The 24,539-nt window shown below is 44.9% G+C and overlaps 2 protein-coding genes across 4 annotated transcripts in view; both read right to left on the bottom strand.

Annotated features, from left to right (window-relative positions):
* The window catches only part of TELO2 (telomere maintenance 2), a 32,113-nt gene extending 21,973 nt beyond the window's left edge, over positions 1 to 10,140 (bottom strand). Inside the window, exons 1-10 of the mRNA XM_070955246.1 lie at positions 10,114 to 10,140; positions 8,094 to 8,443; positions 7,298 to 7,575; positions 6,269 to 6,337; positions 5,190 to 5,337; positions 4,643 to 4,745; positions 3,407 to 3,475; positions 2,231 to 2,372; positions 883 to 1,019; positions 7 to 95 (exon numbers count right to left, since the gene is read on the bottom strand). Coding sequence (XP_070811347.1) covers positions 7 to 95; positions 883 to 1,019; positions 2,231 to 2,372; positions 3,407 to 3,475; positions 4,643 to 4,745; positions 5,190 to 5,337; positions 6,269 to 6,337; positions 7,298 to 7,575; positions 8,094 to 8,428 — 1,370 coding nt within the window. The 5' untranslated portion in view covers positions 8,429 to 8,443; positions 10,114 to 10,140. The remainder of the gene's footprint in view (positions 1 to 6; positions 96 to 882; positions 1,020 to 2,230; positions 2,373 to 3,406; positions 3,476 to 4,642; positions 4,746 to 5,189; positions 5,338 to 6,268; positions 6,338 to 7,297; positions 7,576 to 8,093; positions 8,444 to 10,113) is intronic.
* Positions 10,141 to 12,841: 2,701 nt separating this feature from the next.
* Positions 12,842 to 24,073, bottom strand: RNPS1 (RNA binding protein with serine rich domain 1). 3 transcript variants are annotated; one of them, XM_070954876.1, is made up of 8 exons: positions 24,007 to 24,073; positions 21,162 to 21,336; positions 19,782 to 19,937; positions 18,757 to 18,948; positions 17,057 to 17,159; positions 16,374 to 16,527; positions 15,379 to 15,520; positions 12,842 to 13,722 (listed from the first exon to the last, which is right to left on the bottom strand). In XM_070954876.1, the coding sequence occupies exons 2-8, from the start codon at positions 21,230 to 21,232 to the stop codon at positions 13,617 to 13,619; spliced, it is 924 nt and encodes a 307-aa protein (XP_070810977.1). In that variant the 5' UTR covers positions 21,233 to 21,336; positions 24,007 to 24,073; the 3' UTR covers positions 12,842 to 13,616. The 3 variants fall into 3 exon arrangements, with proteins under 3 accessions (XP_070810977.1, XP_070810978.1, XP_070810979.1); XM_070954877.1 differs by lacking the exon at positions 24,007 to 24,073 and adding an exon at positions 23,886 to 23,906; XM_070954878.1 differs by lacking the exon at positions 21,162 to 21,336 and having other exon boundaries at positions 24,007 to 24,040.
* Between the last annotated feature and the right edge of the window lie 466 nt (positions 24,074 to 24,539).

Here is a 24,539-nt window from a genome sequence, read left to right as displayed (position 1 = left end):
CCTTACTCAGGGTCTGGGGGCTCAGGATCTGACGTCTCTTCCAGTCTGTGGGTTAGCAAGGATTTCAGTTCTTTGATCTCATCATCTTCTTCATACTGAAACATTCGACATGTTAACCATTCAAATTTGTTAAAGAAATTACCGTATTTTTCTGAGTATAAGACACACTTTTTCCCCCCCTAAAAGAGGGTGAAAATTTGGGTGCGTCTTATGCACCAAATGTAGCCCCGCCCATCTGCTGGCCCCCACCCTTTGGCCTCTGCCTCCCAGCAATTTACCTCTTTGCAGCAAGCAGCAAACAGCCCGTTTCAGCTTCAGCATAGCCTGATTAGCACAAGCAGTTGATTGTGGGTTGGATCGGCCTCCCGACCCTCAGCTGTTTAAGGCTGCAGGGGTTGCCATTGCCTATTGCCACGTGGTGTTTGCTGCAAGGAGGTAAATTGCTGGGAGGCAGATTTTTTTTGTGTATGTGCTAATCAGGCTGTGCTGAAAACGAAAACGAAAGTAAAGCAGGCTGTTTGCTGCAAGGAGGCAAATTGCTGGGAGGCAGAGGCAGATTTTTTTTTCTTGTTTTCCTCCCCAAAAAAGTTAGGTGCGACTTATAGTCCAGAGCGTCTTATACTCTTGAAAATTGTAGTAGTTTAGGACCCAGATTAGTTTCTGGGAAAAGGACCCTACACCCAGCCCGAGGTTCACAGCTGACTTGTGACTTCACAAGGCCTCCATCCCAGCCAGAAATCTCTCAACAACGCCTGTGGGAAAGATCAAGAAGCAGAGGGGGGGAAGCGCCTTCCTTCCACACATTTAAGATTGGGGTTTCTTTTAGTGTGCTGGGTTTTTTTGCAAGAAAATCACTACAGCAAAATCATTCTAGCTGCTTGCCTGAAACACCAAGGCGGGCCCTTCCGGCGTTATCTTGGAGCTGACACCTTCTGCTACGACCATGCCCATCCGACGGATCCGGGGCAAATTACTGTCCAGGTGGCATTTCATTCCCTCCATCAGGATGGTAAGGAGTTCTGGAAAGGCAAAGCCAGAAGCAACGGAACAAGTTCAGGACAGATCAACGTATCAATAAAACATCCGAGTACGAGTTTCAGCACCTCCTACTGTTGTGGCCCGCTAGCAGCCAGTGGAGCTAGCAGCGGATTCGGACAGTGAAGAGGTTGAGGTGGAACATGGGCCAGTCCTGGAGTCTGGGGAAGGCTCTGATGAGGGCTCTGCATCGGAGGCAGAGAGGGGGCCAGGGCCGGATGCCAGTTATCAGCTGCCTTCGGAATCAGGCTGTCAGCATCCCAGCACTGACATATATTAGGAGAGGAGAAGCTTGAACTTTTGCCTACTTAATCCTTTTGAAGATTCTGTCTCCTCAGAGATGGGAGGAGGGGAACATTCCTGTGATCTGACGGAGGAGGGATGAGGAAAGTGGCTTGGAAGATAGCCAATGAGACGCAGAGAATTGGGGATCGGAAAGGGAGGGATTGGGGGGCAAAGGTCAGTACTGACCGCGCAAGAGCCAGGGTCGGATCACTATGCTCAATAAAGAGAAAATTTCCTTAAAGATCGGCAGTTTGGAAATTCCTTTATTTTGAGATAGCATCGAAACCTGACACAGGCATCAGTGAGGCAAACGAACAGCTGGAGCCTGTTCCCGGTGTGCGCATGCAGAGTTGCCAGACGAAGGGAACAGCTAAAGAACAAGGGTCGACTTGGGAGTAAGGCCACAGGTGGACGATGAATGGCCCCTCCCAGAGGGAATAAAAGAGGAGCGAAAGGGGAGTGGAGTTTGCAGGAGACAATTAGTTCGCTTAATTGGTTCGTGACTCTCCGAGACTCCTGGCCAAGTTTTGAAGATACCGGCCTGGCAGCTCTCCAAGCCAGATAAGATCTGTGACTGTAAATTCTCCCTTGAAAGACGTTGCTGGATGTGAATGAGAAGAATTCACAGTCACTTAATAAAAAGGGTTTTTTTGTCGGGACAAGGAGTCTGCTTCGTGTTCTTGGGAAGCCTAGATCAGAACACCTACCAAGTGCTTGCTTTATGGACCTTTTCCCCATCCGTTCTCTGAAGCCTCCTGCTCACATTTTGGCTAAAGAAGTTTGGGGAAGGGAAGAAGGGAGGGACTGAGAAGGATGGGCTGCCGACGGCTCTAATAAGGAACCTGAGACCAGAGAAAGGAGCCAATTCTGCCCCCATCCTTTCTCCAAAGTCCTCTTCTGCCTATTTTACCTTGTCGGCTGGTTGAGATGTCTTCTTCTTCCAGGTGAGACAGACAAAGAAGGATGGCCTTGCTGATGTACAGCTGCTGCTCGGCTGGGGAGTGTTTCACGGCACTGCTGCTACTCCAGGTCTCCAGCAGCTCTCTCAGAATCTGCATCAGAAGCTCACCATCAGGTCTGAGGGGGCTTTCGGCTCTGTCCTGTTCCTAACCCATCCCATCCCATGGTGGGATTCAAAAATTTTTTTTACTACCGGTTCTGTGGGCATGGCTTTGTGGGCGTGGCAATACTGCAAAATCCCCATTCCCACCCCACCTCACTAATCTTCTTTCCAGCTCCGTTCTCCTGTGCAGGGCAACAAAAGAAGACCCAGCTAATCAGCTGAGACTTGATCAGCTGGGACTCGGGAGGCAGCAAATACCGTATTTTTCGGCGTATAAGACGCACTAAAAGGGGGTGAAAATTTGGGTGCGTCTTATACACTGTATGTAGCCACGCCCACCCACCGGCCCCCACCCTTTGGCCTCTGCCTCCCAGCAATTTACCTTCTTGCAGCAAGCAGCAAGAAGAAACAGCCCGTTTCAACTTCAGCACAGCCTAATTAGCACAAGTTGATTGTCCTTTGGATCGGCCTCCCGACTCTCAGCTGTTTCAGGCTGCAGGGATTGCCATTGCCTATTGCAGTTTCCTGCTGAAGATGCTGGACTGGCACCAGGGAAGCCCCAGATTCAAGTCTACCTTGATCTACTTTGAATCATTCCTGATCTGTCAACCCACCCTTACACCTTACAGGGTATTTCTGGCCTTCGGAGCCCAGGGGAGGCCGTTTTCGCCCTTCCAGAGGTTCGGGGAAAGCCTCCGGAGCCTGGGGAGGGCGAAAATGCCCCCACCCACCCTGCTGTGGTACAGGTTAATTAATAAAATGTTTGAATCCCACCCCTTGCGCGCATGTGCAGGGGGGAGGGCAGCGGGCATGTTCACATGCGTGGGGGAGGGCCTGCTGACATGCACGGGGGCGCGCATTGCATTATGGGTGACGGCATACACGCACGCTTTTGGCACACAAAGAGAAAAAGGTTAGCCATCACTGCTGTAGACCTTGCAGTGACCACAAGGACTGCTTCATCCAACCCTCCCGCCATATTTAGGCCCACCAATTAAGCCCTCCATTTAATGCACTGCTTACTTTGGTCAGTAAGGAACGGCGGGTGGTGTCCAGGGCAAGATAGCCAAGGAGAGTCTGCAGCACCTTGGTCTGGAATCAAATCAGAGAGTTTACGCACCGACAAACCCCGGAAACCATTCCACTTTCTAGCAGGGTTGAAGGGGCATGGAGGTAACAATTACAGGTAATCCTCGACTTGCCACACACATTTAGTGACTGTGGAAGTCACAGTGGCACTCAAAAAGTGATGTATGAGCTTGCGCACTTAACAACCGTCACAATATCCCCATGGTCAGGTGGTCAAAATTGGACTGCTTGGCAACAGGCATGTATTTACCATGGTTGCAGCACCCTGGGGTCATGTCATCGCCATACAAGCCATGGTGGCGCAGTGGTTAGAGTGCAGTACTGCAGGCTACTTCTGCTGACTGCCTTTTGCCCCCAACAATTGGTCCCAGATGTAAGATCATAAGTCGAGGATTACCTGTATCACAGAGACTTCTGATAAAGAGAACTAAATCTGGTGTCCGTGCACTCACTTTATAATGGGATTGTAAACTTGACTGTCGTGGTTTAATTCTTGCTTGGAAAGGAATAAGATCAATCTTTTCAAAAGCGGATGACTCCACCCCATCTCACTGACTGTTCTGCCTCAGCTACGGATCCCAAAGAACGCAGCACACACAAAGTCTGTACAAACCTTAGTTTACTAAATTAAAACAGTCTTTTTCAAACAAAGGCTGTTAATTAACTTTCTTAACAGCCTACAAGAATAAATAATCGTAATCTTACTATGGTTGGCAGAAAGCCCAGAAGCAATTTGCAGAGAACTAAGATCAAGACACGAAGGAGAGTGAACGAAGTTGTTCCCTGCAAATTGCCTCAGTCGTCCTCCTTCCTTAAATAGGCTAAGGGAATGGCCAATTAGCCCCAAGCCTTACTCTCGAGGAGACCTCCTCCTCAGGAGCCACTCCTGCCTTTTCGCAGCTCTGTGTGCCCGTACACTGAGAAGAGGCTCCTCCTCTTCTTCCTCTTCACTTATGGGAGCTTCTGGAGGTTCTGAAGGCCCTGGCTGAATCCCCGCCTCTGGCACCACATCTTCTCCTGCCTCCTCATTGTCTGACTCGAGTGCCAGCTGCACAGGCTGCTGGCGCAGCCCCACACCAGCCTCCTCGCTGTCAGAATCAGCTACTAGCTGCACAGGCCGCTGACGGGCTACAACACTGACCTCCTTAATTCCCCCACTGAGAAACTCACCGGAAAGCTGTACTGAAGCAGCAACAATTTTTGTGTGATCACAAACTGGGCCTTCTTGTTTTTGACCACCAAATTCCCCAGCAATCGCGACAACACAGCGGGCCTAGCAAGGCAAAGACAACGTCAGTGAGTAAAATTCAGTTACGTGAATACTGGGCTGTTTTTAGTCACTGCTGTATCTTGTGCTTCACCGATCGATTTTTTAGAAAGTGCACAATACTGCTAGATCAGTGGTGAAATCCAATTTTTTTTAAACTACCGGTTCTGTGGCCGTGGCTTGATGGGTGTGGCAGGCGAAGGATACTGCAAAATCGCCATTCCCACCCCACTCCAGGGGAAGGATACTGCAAAATCCCCATTCCCACCCTACTCTGGGGCCAGCCAGAGGTAGTATTTGCTAGTTCTCCGAACTGCTCAAAATTTCCGCTACAGGTTCTCCAGAACCTGTCAGAACCTGCCGGATTTGACCCCTGTGCTAGATCCAGGTATTGCCACAACAAGAAAAAGACATGTGTCATAGCCCCAACCTTCTCTTAGTAACTCTTACCCTGGGACTGCCTGGACTAAGCCACAGACCACTGCTTCCATCCAGCGATCGGGCACGCTCTCAAACAGTCGCCAACAGATTCTCTGCCAGATACAATCAGACTGAGTGCGACTGGTCAGGTGAGGCACCAACACGTCTAAGATTTCTTCTGCGTTAAGAAACAGCAAAACCATGCACTTTTGAGATTGGAAAAAGCCAGACGGCACTAATAAAACAAGGTGTCCTTGCTCCTTTTCAGAAGGAAGGTTTTTAAAAGAGTCATCACGTCAAAAAAGCAACCCAGTTGTGCTTTGAAATTTTTGTTCTCCTCCCGTTTGTGTTGGAGGCACCGTTTAAAGCGCTTCCACATTGAAAGAATTAGCTGGTGACATCACTGTCACCTAGGGATGCCCCTGAGGGCTCCTTTCACGTCCCCGTCAAGGAGCTGGAGCGAATGACGGGAGCTCACCCCGCCATGCAGCAGCTCTCAGGTCTCGAACGTGAGCTTGCTAACCTGCAACCCAGCACCCTAACTACGTGAGCCATCACGCTCCACGAGACATTTTTGTTTGCACCACAGACTACAAGAAAATGGCGCACCCTCTCTTTCCTTCAATAATAACCTGCTGCATATTTATGTTACTTCTTAGTTGGCTTAGTTCAAATCCTCAATCTTAAACCTGTAACATTCTGAAAAGGAAAAAAGAGCTGATGGCTTGCAGGTAGCCCTCCACTCAGGGGTGAAATTCAAAATTTTCCCCTACCGGTTCTGTGGGCATGGCTTGGTGGGCGTGGCAGGGGAAGGATACTGCAAAATCTCCATTCCCTTCCCACTCCTGGGGGAAAGATACTGCAAAATCCCCATTCCCTCCCCATTTCTGGGGGAAGGATACTGCAAAATCTACATTCCCTCCCCACTCCTGGGGCCAGCCAGAGGTGATATTTGCCGGTTCTCTGAACTACTGAAAATTTCCGTTACTGGTTCTCCAGAACCTGTCAGAACCTGCTGGATTTCACCCCTGCCTCCACTTACATATTTCGTTCAACCTGAGCAGCAGAAAAACAGCAATATCACATGGATAACTACATACAGTACTCACTTTGTCTTCCATGCACACAGACCTTTCCTAACACCTGAGATACAAAGGAGATGGAACAATCCAAGCCATCTGGAAATACATAAAAAGCACAACAGTGAAGGAATTGGCCAAATCCATTTCTGTCCCAAAAATCCTTTTCTTAATCAGTACTCAGTCTGCTTTAACTTTCTCCAAGCCAGCCAAAACACATTTGATGAGAAAAACAGAAACATTATCAAGGCCGGTGATTCTTAAACCTTAGCAACTTTTAAGATGTGTGGACTTCAACTCCCAGAATTCTGTCTGAGCATGCTATCTGGGGAATTCTGGGAGTTGAAATCCACCTATCTTAAAGTTGCCAAGGTTGAAAGACACTGGTCTAAGTAATGATAGGCTGAAGTGCTATTATTTCTTTATGTCTGGGAGATCAAAGTTTGCTCATTTATAGACACTGGAATAAGTTCTATTTTCAATCACAGCATATAGAACTGTTTATATAATTCTCTTAGAAGAAAACACCTTATAATTAAAAAACCATTTTCTCCTGCAATTATATTTCTTTTTGCTCATATATTCATGCATTCCTTTTTTCGCTCATACATCCTTCCCTCCCATTCAGTAGTTCACAGCAGTTTTTGCCTATTCACCCCCTAAGGTAAAGGTTCCCTTCGCACATATGTGCTAATCATTCCTGATTCTAGGGGGCGGTGCGCATCTCCATTTCTAAGCCAAAGAGCCAGCGCTGTCCGAAGACGTCTCTATGGTCATGTGGACGGCATGACTCAATGCCAAAGGCGCACGGAATGCTGTTACCTTCCCACCAAAAGTGGTACCTATTTTTCTACTTGCATTTTTTTTTTTACGTGCTTTCGAACTGCTAGGTTGGCAGAAGCTGGGATAAGTCACAGGAGCTCACCCATTACGCGGCGCTAGGGATTCGAACCGCTGAACTGCCGACCTTCTGATCAACAACCTCAGCATCTTAGCCACTGAGCCACCGCGTCCTTTCATTCACCCCCTAGATATCTTAATTTGTCTGTCAATGCTTACCTCGTAGCGAGCCAGAAATTCTTTCCATCACCTGGACAATTTCCATGCCAAGCAACGGGAAATAATTTTGAGGGTAGAAGACTGGTCGGTTGCCTCCCTGGAGTTTGTTCCCTAAGTGATCAGGTAAACATACAACTTTGTTGAGAATCGTTTCGCGCAGAACAAGGGAACCGGTTTCTGTATGTTGCTTGCAGATTTCCCATATTAAAGCAGAGAGTCTGGACTGCTGCAAGAATTGCTCTAGGGTATCGACTGCTTTATTCAGACGAAAACTCGGCCTGTGGGGAGAAGTACCAGACATAGTAACTTATTGGCAACTTTTATTTGGCTAGCCCTCTAGGGCAGTGATGGCTTTTCCGGACCGAGTGCCCAAAGCGCAAGCATGTGCAAATGCGCACGCACCCGAACCAAAAATGTAATGCATGCACGGCCCGTGCATGTGCCCTGCTCCCACTCAGGCGTGTATGGCCCTTACATACACCCCGCTCCTGCACATGCACCCCCCTGCGCATGTGTCCTGCCCCCCCTGCATGCACCCAACCACCACCGTATGCGTGAGTGGTCCCTTATGTGCACCCCGCCCCCCGTGCATGTGCAGCAGAGACCCAAAGACCAGCTGGCCGGCAGGAAACATGAGCTGAGTTGGGGCAACGGCTCACATGCGGTGAGCCGTTGCCCCACGCGGTGGCTCACGTGTGCCACCTCTGACACGCGTACCATAGGTTCACCTTCACGGCTCTAGGGAAAGAAGGCAGCTTTTGAAACAATGATATAATTATAAAGAGATTGTACTTACTCCGCAGAAATTATAGCATCTAGTAGAACCATAAAAGATTGATCTGCTGGTCCATCAATGAAGAAGCTAGCCCACAGTTCTTTGGCTTCCTCTGATGGAAACTGCTCTGGCCAATCAGGACTCAGGTTGCTGAGCAGACCCTGAACAAAGGCAGTAAAATGACTGCGGGTAAATTCTTCCTTCTGTTTTATGGAGGGTGGATTTTCAGATTGATCAAGATACCTCCTGATTGTCCACAAAGTCTTCTGGATCTGGGCACTATCTCTGGAAGAATATAGGGTGCTAATTGCTTCTTTAACTGTCAGACGAACATCATCGTGCAACTTAGGATCCATTTCTCCTGGCTGCTTCTAGGAAAAAAAAAAAGAGAAGTCTGATAAACCGTTCAGAAGATAGTAGGAGCACATTTGCGGCTGGAACAATCTTGAACTGAACACACTCAAAACTGTAGAAATGACAGTAGATTTTAGGATAAACCATCCTATACTATCTCGTCTTACAATACTAGGCATCACGCTATCAACAGTAGGGATCTTCAAGTTCTAGGTTCTATTAAATCTCAAGACTTAAAATGGACACCTAACATAAAAAACATCATCAAAAAAGCACAACAAAGAATGTTCTTTTTGCGCCAACTCAGAAAGCTCAAACTGCCCAAGGAGCTGCTGATTCAGTTCTACAGAGGAATTATTGAGTCTGTCATCTGTGCCTCTATAACTGTCTGGTTTGGTTCTGCAACCCAACAAGTTAGACACAGACTTCAGAGGATAATTAGAACCACAGAAAAAACAATGGCTACCAACCTGCCTTCCATTGAGGACCTGTTTACTGCACGAGTCAAAAAGAGGGCTGGGAAAATATCTCCCTCACATACTGGACATAAACTGTTTCAACTCCTACCCTCAAAAAGATGCTATAGATATTCTTATTATTTTTCCCATTAGATTACCTACCTGCTTATCTTATGACTATAACTTTGTTGCTTATATCTTATGATTTATATTGTCTACTTAGCATCCTAGTATGATTTGCCTTGATTGCTTATTTAGTATCCTATGACTATCTCTAAGTGTTGTTGTATCTTATGATTTATGATGAATGTATTTTTACGATGACTATGATCATGATTTATCACTTGTTGCTTGTATGTACACTGAGAACTTATGCACTGGAGACAAATTCCTTGTGTGTGTCTAATCACACTTGGCCAATAAAGAATTATATTCTATTCTATTTACTGTTCTCTAAGAAAAAACCAGAAACTAATTAGGATAAGGAAAGAGCTGCAAAATACATCGATTAACCATCTAAGGGGGGCTGGTCTTTTGGGAAGGAAAACATACATTTATAATAATGACCATACATTTATAAGGCATACAGATTTAATATATTACTATATATATCTCCCCTCCCCCCCCCCCACACACACACTGGATTGGCTAGTTTATGGCAACACTTGTGACGAGAAAGCTACACAGCTCTCTAGGATTTGGTTTTGAACCAGGTTTTACGACTTTACAACTTTAAGCAATGCATTTAAGCAATGCCAAATTTAGACCTTTAAGCAATGCAATGCATTTAAGGAGCAATGCAAAATTTAGAACTCTAAGCAATGTATTTAAGGAGCAATGCAAAATTTACAACTGTAAACAATGCATTTAAGAAGCAATGCAAAATTTAGAATTCTAAGCAATGCATTTAAGGAGCAATGCAAAATTTAGAACTTTAAGCAATGCCTTTAAGGAGCAATGCAAAATTTACAATTTTAAGCAATGCCTTTAAGGAGCAATGCAAAATTTACAACTTTAAGCAATGCCTTTAAGGAGCAATGCAAAATTTACAACTCTAAGCAATGCACGTGTGAACGCCACAGGAGTGTTTTACTAACGCCAGAACGCCTGAACACAGACACAAGCTAGCCCTGCCAGTGGAGGATATAATATTCCATATAATATATATAACATAATATATATATTCATTTATATCCAAAGGGGTTTATTACATTTGGCTTATCACTCACTTTAGCCCTCTTAAACGACGCCGACCCGAGTTCCCTCCGGAAGAAAACAAAGGGCGCTCTAGGACTTCTCCTCTCTGTGCCAACTTCGTAGAGACTTGGGGCGGTTGGCATCAGCATAGGTTCCCTCGTGACAGGAAGTTAAGCATCGAGCGCCACTCTAGCTCCCGGCTTTCCAAACTCTATCACCGCTCTCGCGTGCCTGACGAATGAGCTCTCTCCACGACTGGTTAAAACTGGCGCGCGAAGCCGCCCTTCGTCCCGCCCACCCCCTGTCTTAAAGAGACAGTAAAAAAAGGACAGCTCCTCAATACAAGAATATTCTCCAATAGAGCTTGTATTCAGGACGTTTGCAATAAGTAGGAAATTTGTTTAAAAAGTTCCATCCTTCAGGGGAGAAAAATGTAGCCTGTCAGCTTACAAAGCCCACTGTAACAACATTGCCAAAAAGGCATTAAGGGTTGTAAACCTAATCTTGCCAAGCTGCTTCTATTGAACTGCAAACTAGGGCATACAAAACCTTTGCTAGACCAATTCTCGAATACAGCTCGTCTGCCTGGAACCCACACTGCATATCGGACATAAATACAATTGAGATAGTCCAGAGATATTTTACGAGAAGAGTCCTCCCTTCCTCTACCTGCAATAAAATCCCTTATGCCACCAGACTTCGAATTTTGGGCTTAGACAATTTAGAACTACACCGACTTCGGTCTGACCTAGTGTAGTACATAAAATTATCTGCCACAATGGCCTACCTGTCAATAACTACTTCAACTTCAATCACAACAATACACGAGCCAATAATAGATACAAACTCAAAGTGAACCGCTCCAAACTCGATTGCAGAAAATACGACTTCAGTAACAGAGTGGTCAATGCCTGGAATGCACCACCTGACTCTGGTTTCATCCCAAAACCCCCAAAACTTTAACCTTAAGACTGTCTACTGTTGACCTCACCTCATTCCTAAGAGGTTTGTAAGGGGCATGCATAAGTGCACCAGCGCGCCTACGGTCCCTGTCCCAATATTCCTTTTTACTCTTGCTCTTTTCTTATATATATATATATTTCTTATATATAGGGGGGGCCAAAAGCCCTACTAAGCAGGTATATACAAAAGTATAAAGGCTATTGCTTAAAAGCATTGTAAGCCGCCCTGAGTCTCCAGAGAAGGGCGGCATATATAAATCAAACTAATAAATAATAAATATATGCTTGACAAATAAATAAAAAAATTAAAATAAACTATTTATTTTGGGTATTTCAATTTTGGATTCCAATTCTTTTGGAGCACCAACATGTTCCTTGTTTGCTGTTTGTTTTGCAATGTACTGAAGCATGGTAGTAATCCGTACGTTGCCCTGGATTTTAGGAATTACTGCATCCACACAACTGCCTATATTTGTACACTTTAAGAGTGAAGAAAGTGTTTGAAACTGCAGCTTGGCATCATGTATCAGCCATAGTTCCTTGGCCTCTACATCAGGGGTCCCCAAACTCTCCCACCTCACCCCGTGGACAAGCACAGCAAAACTATGCCTCCCCTTCTCCGTGGTCACTGATGCCCAAAAGGTTTGGGGCCACTGCTCTACATGAAACAGGTGACACGTACAAGATGTTGTTATCTGGGCATTTGAATTACTCATATTAACTCTTAATGTATTTACACTTTCATCTGGATCAGATCTAATGATGTAAAATGAAGTAGGAGTGTATGTGTGTACATCTGTTGTTAACCATATAGCAGAATGTAGTTTGCGTTGATTTCCAGCACTTCCTCAGAAGAGTGGAGTTGAGGTCCCTTTAAAAAAAGAAATAGAGATTTCTTGAGAAACCAATGGGTTGATAACCACTCTAGTATGACTCTCTCTGAACATCTTGGAAGACAACATCCCCTTCAAAATGACTGCAATGGTAATTTTGCTCAATACACAGATTTATTCAACACTGCGTTTCCAGTTACTATCCAAGTCTTTTGACTTGAGATTAACTGCCCTTTACATACGGTAATTATTAACAGAGATTGCAAGATCCAACTACGGTATGTAAAAACTATCCATGGCAGTGTTTCTTAATTCTGGGAGTTGGAAATCCAGACATCTTAAAGATGCCCAGGTTGAGAAATTCTGCTTTATGGAGTAAAAATATTAAATATATGATCTTCGCCCCAATATAGTTCCATCCATGCATGCTGGAATAAATGATCCTATAGAGCACTGCACATCAGAACTAGACACAGGAACAGTTTTTTCCCGAACGCCATCACTCTACTAAACAAATAATTCCCTCAACACTGTCAAACTATTTACTAAATCTGCACTATTAATCTTCTCATCGTTCTCACCACCCATCTCCTTCCACTTATGACTGTATGACTGTAATTTTGTTGCTTGTATCATTTGTCCCCTACGACTATCATTAAGTGTTGTACCTTATGATTCTTGATGAATGCATCTTTTATTTTATGTACACTGAGAGCATATGCACCAAAGACAAATTCCTTGTGTGTCCAATCGCACTTGGCCAATAAAAGAATTCTATTCTATTCTATTCTATTCATTTTAGCTGCGAGTTGTAGTCCTAACTGACCCAGGTTACGGAAGCCTAACCTAGACACTCTGGACAGCTTTTCTGATCCTTGTTAGTGGTACCCAGCATTTATTGCAAACTTATTTGCTAAAATATTAAAGCAAGATGACTACCATAATTTTCAATGAGCAATAATTCATTCACACCCTAAACCTTACTGGTTTATTTGTCATTCTACACAAGTACAAACACAACATGACAAAAAGATGCCACCAAGTTATACAAAAATCAAACTTTATAGTAATGACTGTACAACAGGCTGAAGGCTCTCTGGCCTTTTAGAGACTGAAACCTCGGTTATTCCAATCACAAAATCCTCGCTCCCACCCACCTCCCAAACAGAGATCAGGAAAATACAATTTTTCAGCTTGTGTGTTTTGCACATCTTCTAAAAAGCAAAAGATTTACAGCATTCTTGGCAGGAACTGGGATTTTTTTTTTTCTGTGTCGCTAATACGAGTTTAATTTAAAGGGGTATTTTCAGTTTGTCACAGATTCAATAATCAATACGGCCAATGGCCAAGATGTAATTTTGGGCTGGCGAGAGGATTAGAAACAAAGTGAGGGTATAAAAAATTATTGATTTAGTGAAAGGGAACAAAGACATTTCGACATTGAGATATATGTCCGAGCCATTTTGGCATGTTTGAGAAGCAGCCAATTTTCTTGGAATTGTAAAGATTTATGTCTAAAATAACAAATTATCTTTGAGAATGTCAAAAGCAAAAGAACATCTCCACCCTATCCAATTCAAGATTCTTAGCTGGTTTTTATCATTTCAAAACCGACCCTTTCCTTTATTCAGATTCCAATTTTTTTTTTCTTAAAAAAAGAGACCGTTTTAAATGGGTGCGCTTTTAACTTAAAAAAAAAAAAAAAAAAAAAAAAAAACCAAAGCTGCCTAGTCCTGCATTTTATCGAGAAGAGTTGGAACTGGATCGACTGCGGTGACGCCTCCGGCCTGGAGATCTGGATCTGGACCGCCTGCGAACTGGGGATCTGCGCCTGGGAGACCTGGATCTGAAAGGAAACAGATTGATGGAAGGGCTTCAGATGAAGAAGAGCCTCATCTATTTAGTACAGTATAATCAGCACAGATTAAAAGAGTTGGAAGGGAGCTTGTAGGTCATCTAGTCCACCCCCCCAAGTAGGAGACCCTGGACCCGTGATGGCGAACCTATGGCCCTCTCTGTGGGAACGCAAGCCGTTGCCCCAGCTCAGTTCTCCATGCGTGTGCCTCCCGCCGGCCAGCTGTTCTTCGGATTCTGCCACTCCTGTGTGGGGTGCATGCATGGGGGATGTGTGCCCATGCGTGGGGGTGAGGTGCATATGTGAGAGCTCACACGAATTGCATTTTGGGAATGCGCGTGCGCGCTGTGGCCACTCATCGCTGAAAAGGTTAGCCATCACTGCCCTACACCATTTCTGACAAATGGCAGTCCAATCTCTTCTTGAAAACCTCCAGGGATGAAGTTCCCACAACTTCCAAAGGCAGCTTCTGTTCCATGGGTTGATTGTTCTCATTGTCAGAAAATTTCTCCTTATTTCCAGGTTGAATCTCTCCGTGATCCATTTCCACCCATTATTCCTTGTCTGGCCTTCAGGTGCTTTGGAAAATCGCTTGACCCCCCCTCCTCTCTGTGGCAGCCCCTCAAATATTGGAAGACTGCTATCCTGTCTCCTCTGGTCCTTCTCTTCACTAGACTAGCCCATGCTCAGTTCCTGCAACTGTTCTTCATGTTTTAGCCTCCAGTCCCCTAATCATCCTGGTTGCTCTTCTCTACACTCTTTCTAGAGTCTCCACATCTTTTTTATAGTGTCGTGACCAAAACTGGATGCAGTACTCTAGGTGTGGTCTTACTAGGGCTTTATGGAATAGTATTAGTACCTCACTTGATCTTGATTGTATCCCTCTGATAATGCAATTTAGGATTGCATTGGCTTTTTTGGCTGCTGCTGCGCACTGTTGGCTCATATTTAGCTGGTTGTCCACTAAGACTCCAAGATCCCTCTCACAGTCACTGCTATTAAGCCTGATTTCACCCAGTTTATACATGTACTTTTGTTTTTTTCCTACCTAAGTGTATCCAATTCAAAGATGTTTCTGTAGGATGTTTATTTATTGTTTGCCTTTTTCTGAACGGGAAACTCAAGTTTCTTGGGTGCATTTGGAAGGATCTAGGACAGGTCTCCCTCTCTAATAAAACTAATGTTTTATTTGGTGCCCACAATAATGGCGCTCAAAGAAAGGTTTTCAAGAAGCCTTCTGACAATTGAAAACTTTTAGCAAACGTGTTGCGACAAGTTACATACACTTCCACTACACAAATACTGCTTTGGCGAAGGTGTGTGAGCAGAAGAGAAAGATGCATATCCCATTAACCACAATAGCCCTGGTCTTACTGTGAAGGGATTAAGAAGGAATGCAAGATCCATTAAGGGGAGGCCATGAGAAGAGATTACACATCCAGAAGTTGATGGCAGTGCAAGAAGAAAAAAAATCCAAATAACCCTGCCTTGATTCTGTTTAGTACAAGGTGAGAAAGAAAGAAATTTTGATAACTTTTTAAAGATATCATTGCACCCTGCAACCATAGAGTAGCGTTTCTGGAGTGTCTGTCTTGATCTGTAAGCATGGAAAGGCTGGCATCCATATTGCTGATTAAGGCAACCTACCTTCTCCTCATGCGTGGTGGCGAGCGGCGCCACATAGGGGGCGGTAGCAACATCCTTCTGGGAGGGGTAAAACGCCTCAGAAGAGGTCTTGGACGAGGAGTTAAAACAGCTGTGGCGGTAACCTCCTGCCCATCGATTTGACCTATTTGTATCACAGAAGAAAGAATATCGGGTGCTGTAGCCACCAAACCTCTCTATTTTCTAACTTCTCCACATTTTCTAATTCCGCCCGCTTCAAACGCCAGCTGGCGATTGTTCTTATAGCACACACCGAGAGGGAGAAATGGCAGGGAGTTGGGCGCCTGGGGAATGGATGGACACTCAGTTGAAAGGAAGTCAGTAGGAAGAATGTGTCAATGAGATGAAAGCTGCCCAATCATTAGCAAGGTTATCTTTGTAAAGAGTGTTTCTCAACCTCAGCAACTTGGAAGAGCATTTCAATTCCCCAGAATGCCATCTGAAGTCCACAGGAGCCCCCTTCCCCCCCCCCCCCGCCAATTTTCCTTGATGCTTGATCTGGAACCTTCTTAATTCCAGACACCTATTCAGGGGTGGGCTTCAAAAATTTTAGCAAGGCATTCTCTGCCTGGTTGCTGGGTGGGTGTGGCCATGGTGGGCGTGGGCTAGTCTGATTCCTGCACCATGGCTGGTGTGTGTGTGTGTGTGTGTGTGTTTTTGCCCTCCCCAGGCTCTAGAGGTTTTTCTTGAGCCTCCGGGAGGGCAAAAGTGGCCTCCCCAGGCTCCGAAGGCCCTCTGGAGGCCGGAAACTGTCCTGTTTCCAGCCTTCCTGAACTTCCGGTAGGCCCATTTTTCACCCTCCCCGAGCCTCCGCGTGCACCCTCCACTTACCTGCATCCAAAACGAGCCACGTGGGGACTCCTGGGAGGGGCAGGGTGGGAGGGGCCATTGCAGGAGTGGGATTTGGGGTTTCTACGAATTGCACAGAATCTTAGCTAGGTTTTCCTGAACTCCCTGCAAACCTCCCCTGCACCTACCTCCATCCATGTGTTTCAATGCTTTTTCAGCATCATCTGGGTTCTCAAACTCTACGTAGGCGTAGCCTCTGGAAAGGTGAGGGTTGAGCCGATCAGATGGCATATCAATCATCTTGATCTTTCCGTAAGTAGAAAATATTTCCATGATGTGATCCTTAAAGGGAAAGAATTCCTGGCATCACTATATATTTCCCATGATCTTTAGCCTTCTAAAAGAGTATTGAATAAGGAACAGCTACGCCTTAAACTGAGATCTTTGCATATCAGCCAAATCCACGCAGAGGGATTTCTGTTTCAGGTTTGCTTTCTTATCTTTAGCTAAAATATATTCCTGTATATATTTAGAGGAAAAATAATACAGAAATACTACCGGGAATAGAAGCAAGCTCAATGGACAGGCGCAATTAGGTTCACTATTAGAAAAGCATCGGACAGCAATTGGGTATGTGAAGTGGGGAAAAAAATCTCTCTTAAATTATGGAGAACCAACGGAAACAGGTAACAATGGAGCAGGCCGGAGTGATTCCTCTTGAAACGATACTCGTGTTTTCGTGAATTCTCAGCCTAAGTTCTTTTACAATTTGACTCCACATTCCCAAATTAATGATGACTTTGATTCTGCTCTTTCAGGGTCTCATTTTTCTTCTTTTCGAATCCAATTAAGTGCCTGTGGTTGCAATTACCTTTGTGACGTTTCTGGTGAGCCTCCCGATGTGAACTTTGGTGGGCTTAGGGGAGGGACTCCTCCTCTTCCGTTCTTTTTCATCTCTCTTGGGTGGTTTAGACCTTGGAGAAAACAGAGATCATTTTCTAATGAGCAAGCTTGTAGTAAAAGTCAGTTGCTGGCTACCATTTCAATGGCATGCTATTTAAACAACAGCGTGTCTGAACAATGTACTTTTCCACGCTGGATCTTAGGACACGGCAGGAAGACAGCTGTATTAAATCTATGGTAGCACAAAAACATCAGCAGTTTGGTAGCATCTCTTCTGATTAATAAATCTTATTAAATGGCACCAGCTTTCATGAGCTGCAGCTCTCATCATCAGATGCAGAGCAGTTAGGTGCAGAGCTTAAAATGGGGGAAGATGGGGGAAGGAGAGCAGATAAGCTGATTATGCAAATTCAGATGATTACCAGGACCTTATCAATTAACAATCGCAATGTGATTAAAAAAACCATTGTGTTTACATTTGCATAAATCAAACTCCCCTCCCACCTCACCCCAGTGTAAATCCTACATCAGTCTGGCTACTCTGCATCTGATAAAAGCAGCTATATCTCTTGAAAGCTTTTGCCTTTTAATAAAATGTGTTCGTCATAAAAGGTGCTAGCAAAATCCTGATTTTTAGGTCTTTTAAAAAGTTAATTTTAAAAAGAAATACATGGCATTTACATTCTACTAAATCATGTAAGGAATTTGAGGTGTTCAAACACAAAACTGAGCCACAGTGGGGGTTTTGTCTACACTGTTTTGCATTATAACTCTTTGTTGATGACTTACCACTTCAGGCAAATGTAATCTATTGTTATTTTTAAAGATTACACCAACCGAGATTTAAAGCAGAGTTCTCCAGAGGGGTCAACATCACCTCCAAGGATTAATGGACTACCTGAGATCAATGTTTTTTTTAAAAAAAATTTGATTTATATGCCGCCCTTCTCCGGAGACTCAGGGCGGCTTACAATGCGTTAAGCAATAGCCTTCATATTTTTGTATATTTTATACAAAGTCAGCTTATTGCCCCCACAAACTGGGTCCTCAATTTACCTACCTTAGAAAGGATGGAAGGCTGAGTCAACCTTGAGCCTGGTAAGATTCGAACCTGCAGTAATTGCAGGCAGCTGGTCTTAATAACCAGTTTAATAACAGGGTGCCTTAGACCACTGTACTACCAAGGCTCTTTTTAGATAATGTTGTTGTCATTATTACAGTTAATAATAATTTAGATAATGTTGTCGTCATTATTACAGTTAATATCCATATCACTATTAAAATAATGTGGGGGTCTATGAATAATCTGAAACTCTTCATAAAAGGATCAATGACCTAAGAGTCTGGGAACCTCTGATTTAAAGCCATGGGGGAAAAATAGTCCCCAATTCCCAAGACTTTAAGTCTCCTCGTCCAAGTCCAGATTGATCACATTCTCCCCCAGTGGTGAAATGCAGCCGGTTCTATCCGGCTCAGGCGAACCGGTAGCGCTGGCGGCAGGAGGCTCCACCCACCTGCCTGGACGTCATCACATCCCGTTTTTGACGCTCTGCATATGCGCATAAGGTCCTGTGCATGCGCAGAGGTGTTGCGTGCAAGCTCCCATTTGTGAACCGGTAGTGAAGGTAAGTGGATTTCACCCCTGACCACCAGGCAATGCCCACTCACTTGGAACGGGACCGTCTCCGATTGTCATGTCTACGCCGGGAAGGGCTCGGAGAGCCTGAAGAACTACTGGAGCTGGAGCTACGGGAAGTGCTAGAGCTCCCCGAACGGCTTGACGCAGAAGAGGAACTGGAGCCACTGCTGGACCCAGTGCTGGAACTTGATCCTGAACTGGAGGTGGAACTGGATCGAGACCTGACAGAAGACAAGCAGCAAATGTTATCACCAAAACTGAGCAGAATCAACTCCCGGGATCTAGAATGCTTGCAAGGAGCCCTCATAAACCCCCACACACACACATCAAAGAAAGAGGAATTGAAGTTGTTGTTTTTTTTAACGGATCATTTCTATCAAAACCTTACAGCAAGAATGGGAGACGAGTAGAAGACCCTCCCTGGTCACTATCTCCAAAATTCCTCATCCCACGGTGAATGGAAATATGTAACATGATAATTTACCGTATTTTTCAGACTATAAGACGCACCTAACTTTTGGGGAGGAAAACAAGAAAAAAAAAATCTGCCTCCCAGCATCCATCCGGTATTCACCTGTCTTGTTCGCCGCAGCCTGTTTGCCGTAATCGCGGCTCATTTGCCGTCGCCGCCACGGCCCATTCTAGAACAGCTGATCAGTGCCGCACCAGCCCCCCTCCGCAATATTTGCTGTATAAGATGCAGAGACATTTCCACCCACTTTTGGGGAGGGGGGAGTGCGTCTTATACTCTGAAAAATACAGTAGTTGGTTGATTTCTACAGCTATCCATCTCAACAAGTGACTCTGTGCAGTTTACACCATAAAACATATTCAAACAGTACCAAGTAAATATGTATGGCACCAAGTAAAACTGTTACTTTCCATGTTAATACAGACAGGAAATGGGCCCCATATCTAGATAGGGGATCAGCTTTAAACTCTGAAACTCTGCCTCCCCCAACAGAACTCCTCAGGAAGTGAGTTTCTAGCTCCCGGGAACCAACAAGGTGGCCCTGCATTCCCACTTTTTCAAGGATGCTGGGATTCCGTTTACCTGGTGGTGCTGCTGCCGCTGGAGGCGCTGTGCCTTTTGCGGGTTTTGTCACGCCCACGGTCCTTTTCGCCGGACTCCTTTGTGGCTGGTTTGTCCTTGGACCGGTCCTTGGATTTTTCTTCGGTCCGGTCTTTGCGCTTGGTCGGAGAGGGAGCCCTTTAACAAAAAGGCCAGAGAGTTATCTTCCAACTTCAGTTGCCGAACAAAAGCCTGATCATCTCCTTTTATCGGCCCCATAATCCCTTGCGGGGTGGAGTCTGGGGAACTAAATGAAGCTGAGTGTTTACTGGCCAGATGCCCTTCCTGTCGCCAATGCGGAGTTTTCTTCAACAGATATATTCTCATCATGCCCAGAGAGAGAGAAATAGCTGCCTCTACCTAGGATCGAACTCACAAGCCTCCTGATTGTGAGGCGAGAGCTCTGTCTTTAGGCCACCGCACCACAACAAAAGCATGATGATGTCACAAAATTCCCAGCCTCTATAGAGCAGGGTTAAAGAAAGGCAGAGCGAAGAGAAGCATTTCTATAATTAGATAATCTGTTCGTTTAGTGACCAATCGAAGTTATAGTGGCATTGGAAAAAAAGGGACTTATGACCGTTCTTCACACTTAGATCCATTGTGGCATCCTCAAGGTCACATGGTCAAAATTTGGACAGCTTAGCAACTGACTCCTATTTATGACAGTTGCAATAGCTCAGGATAAGGTGAATATACCGTATTTTTTTGGAGTATAAGATGCACCTCCCCCCCCCAAAGAGGGTGGAAATGTTGGTGCGTCTTATACCCTGAATACAGCCATTTTTGGCCTCCTGAAGCCCCGCCCTGCTCGTTCCATTTTTTGCTCTCCCCCAGCCCCTAGGAGCACTCTGCAGGCCTCCCAAGCCCTCTGCGCGCCTTGTATTTTGCAAAAACGGGCAAAAAATGGCCCGTTTTTCTGAAAAATGGGGCGCGCAGAGGGTTTGGGAGGCCTGCAGAGCGCTCCTGGGGGCTGGCAAAAACTTTTTTTTTCCTTACTTACCTCTCGGTGCGTCTTATAGTCCGAAAAACACGGTAACCTCTTGTGACCCTTCTGACAAGCAAAGTCAACGAGGAAGCCCGATTCGCTTCACAACGGTGTTACTAACTTAACAACTGCAGTGATTCACTTAACCACTGTGGCAAGAAAGGTCATAAAACGGGCCAAAACTCACTTAACTGCCTCGCTTAGCAACAGAAGTGTTAGGCTCAACTGTGGTCGTTAAGTCGAGTACTGTCTGTACTGCATGCTCTCCTACTAGGAAAGTCCTAGCAGGCTGCGATGCTCTCTCCCCCTCCCTGCCACCCTCTCCCTCCAGCTCCTGGGAGAATTTAGGTGTTGAAAATTCAGACAGCGATTACCTAGTGCTGGACTTTTTATTATTTTCTTTGATGGCTAGCAAACTCTTCTTTTTCATTCCTGACAGTTCCATTTTCCCCTTCCGAGTCCCAAAGCAGCTCTGCGGGGGGCCTCACTTATCTGAAAGCTTACGTCTAACGGATCCCTAAGCGAGTGCAAGAAGCTCCAGAGAGCAGCCTAGTGACAAGATAAAAGCATTGAGAGACAATTAACATATAGGCAGAAGGGGAGGGGGAAAAAAATCCTACTTGATAAGAACGGCAGACGATACTAAGCAAATATTCATGCAAAGCACGGTAGTCCCCGAAACACTGGGTGGACGTAACAGCAAATTGCTGAAAATGGCACCTGCTGAACAATTTAAATCAGTGTTCCCAATCCTGAGCAACTTTAATTTGTGCGGACTGGAGAATTCTGGGGGCTGGTTGGCTGGAGAATTCTGGGAGCTGAAAGTCCACAAACACTGATCTATATTGTGCATTTTACAAGATACTGTATTTGAATATCTTCTAAGAACCTCTAATACTAAACAAAGAAAGAACACAGGTTTTTCGCCACTATCGTAAACAGGTTTTTCTGTTGAGATTTCCCAGAATAGTGTCCTTAAATTAGGGGAGGGCACACAAAAGGCTCCTGGAAGACTGCCTAATTTTTGGCATTCTGGCATCCCCTGGGCAACGGTGTTGTCCCCTGCAAATCCTTTCAACCCAGAAGTCTGTAGAGATTCTCAGTCCTCCAGGTCCTGGTTGTCCCAAAGGTGTTTTTTCAGGAGGCAACTGGACTTTCTTATTTTTTTTCTTTTGAAGACGTTTCGCTTCTCATCCAAGAAGCTTCTTCCGCTCTGACAGGATGGTGGGGAATGGAATATCAATGAGGAATATCAATCCTCCCCTTCCCCACCATCCAGTCAGAGCTGAAGAAGCTTCTTGGATGAGAAGCGAAACGTCTTCAAAAGAAAAAGAAAAACCAAGGAAGTCCAGTTGCCTCCTGAAAAAAGCACCTTTGGGATTTCAACCCAGAAGCACCCTTCGGTTAGCTTTGTAGGAGCTTCTGACACAAGTGCAGATGGGACCTTTAAATATGAAATTAAATGAAAAATTAAATATAAATAAAATTAAGCATGAATAAAACTGGGGAGAGGGCAGAGCTCCCAAATTTACAGCCCCTGCTTAAAGAGCTTGGGGTAAGTGTGATCAAAACAAGACTGATCTGTGGTTAATGGCTCCATTTTACATTTATTTATTTATTTATTTATTTAATTTGTATACCGCCCTTCTCCCAGAAGGGACTCAGGGCGGTGAACAGCCAAAATTAAAAAACATACAAATGCAAAAGTTAAGATAATTAAAAGAATTAAATCATTGGCTACCCAATTTAAAACCCCAAATCTATAAAATTTAAAATCCCAATTAAAAACCATTTAGGCTAGGCCGGCTTGATGAAATAAAAACGTCTTCAGGGCTTTACGGAAAGTCCGGAGGTCCGGGAGGCAGCTCATTCATGTGAGCCAGGCCAGGTTGTTCAACAAATCAGGGTAAAATAAACAATTCTGCACTATTTTCTAGCCGTTATAGATGCCATTACTTTTCAACAGCTTTTAATCTTCAGTATGCAGTACATAGCAGCATGCTAAAAGATATACTCTCTATACAATAGTATATTGTATAGGTGATAATTATATTTGCATATATTTCTACTTAACTATATGCAAGCATTTCTCCAGGAAACCTGATTGGGGTCACGCTTTTGGAAAGAGAAAGAACTGCTAAATTCGTACTACAAGGTTTTAAGATATCGGAGCCACAACAAGCATTATGAGATTATTTGACTATTTAGATACTGAAATATGTTAGTTTGGAATGCTGTAAGCCCTCGTTTCATCTGGAAGGCATACATTAGAGTCTGTTATGACACCCGTTGGCATATAAACAATTTAATTATTTTTTAAGTGATGGAACAAGGTATTTTCTTATTGCGTGATTAAAAAAAACACCCAGATCACATTTATCTCACTGCTACTCTCTTTATCCTAGCTTTATTTTTCAACCTGCATACCACTATCTCGATTTCCCTCAACTATGAAAAGAATACAAGTCCCAAAACGAAGCACCTCCCTGAGATTTTATTCTGAATAAATTATTCTTACTATTTTACCACATACCCATGTGGCCTTTTGGAAAGTTGGCGGACCAGTTGGAAACCACCCAATGCAAAACTTGACTTTCATTATCATTTTAGACCTCCGTATTACTATTATTATTCACGCCGCCTTATTATGCACCCTGAAAACCACGCAGAATCCAACCGGATTGAAAGGATGCATAATGCAATTTTTAAAAAAAAAATTGAAGGGGGGGGCATAGAACCGCTACCAAAAAAAGTGGAATAAATCAGATATTTTTTTTGCAATAGCAACAGCAAACCATGCAAAACCTTACAGGGCAGCATTTGTCTGCAAGCGGTGCAAAAAATTACTTTGGAGATCTACAATGGATCATTGGGGAACCCAGTCCCTTTTCCTCCCCCCCCGAAAAAAGAGGGGACCAGCTCCTCCAGCCCCCCCCCCGCCCCCCAGGAACTTGCTTTGAGCAAGAGGCCAAAAGGGGGCGGGGCCAGCTCGGGTCTACGTCACCCACCCGCACGCCGCCCCGTCCTCCGGATTCAGAGGAAGCCTTCCCTCCCCCACTTTCCGTCCCGGGCCTCCCGCGTTCCCGAAGCGGGCTCACGCTCCTCCACCAGGCCGACCCAGCTGAGAAGACCCTCAGCGGCTCGGCGAACCGCTTCCCGGCACCCTCACGGCCGTCCCCGAGCCAGATGGCGACGGATTAGCGCCTCTCCGCTACTTACATCCTCAGAGATCGCCCGTTGCTCCTCCGTCGCGCTCGCGGTGACGTCGTTTGCCGCCTTCCGCAAGGGCCGGGCGCAGGCGGATGGCGTCAAGGCGGCGACAAGGGAGGGGGCGCTGGAATCCTTAGACGCCTGTGTCTCCAAGGTTACGGCTCCTCCCTTTGTTGTTTTTTTTAAAGGGCCAGACCCGCGAATTTTACTCTTGACTGGGTCGCCTTTAGGAGAACACTAAGAAAGCTATATTTGTAGGCATGAGTGCATGCAAAACTACGAAAACAATAAATGTGTTAGAGGTGGAGACTCTTTGAGAACTGTATGCAACGAAATTTCATTTTAATGTATGCCGACTAGTCACTAGTGTAGTTCAAAGTGACAATGAAGTTATTTCCAAGTTCTAAGTTGCAAAAAAAAAAACCCACCACCACCCAATACCACACCACTTTTTTTCTTTTTTTTTCTTTTTTTTTTTAATTTATCATTTTTTTTAATTTTGATTTATATGCCGCCCTTCTCCAGAGACTCAGGGCGGCTTA

The sequence above is a fragment of the Pituophis catenifer genome, unplaced genomic scaffold, assembly GCF_029215685.1.
Source record: "Pituophis catenifer annectens isolate HBS135680 unplaced genomic scaffold, rPitCat1.0.hap2 SCAF_16, whole genome shotgun sequence".
In the NCBI taxonomy this organism is placed as follows: domain Eukaryota; kingdom Metazoa; phylum Chordata; class Lepidosauria; order Squamata; family Colubridae; genus Pituophis; species Pituophis catenifer.
The sequence above is the reverse complement of the archived record's forward strand: the minus strand, read 5'-3'. Positions and strand labels throughout refer to the sequence as shown.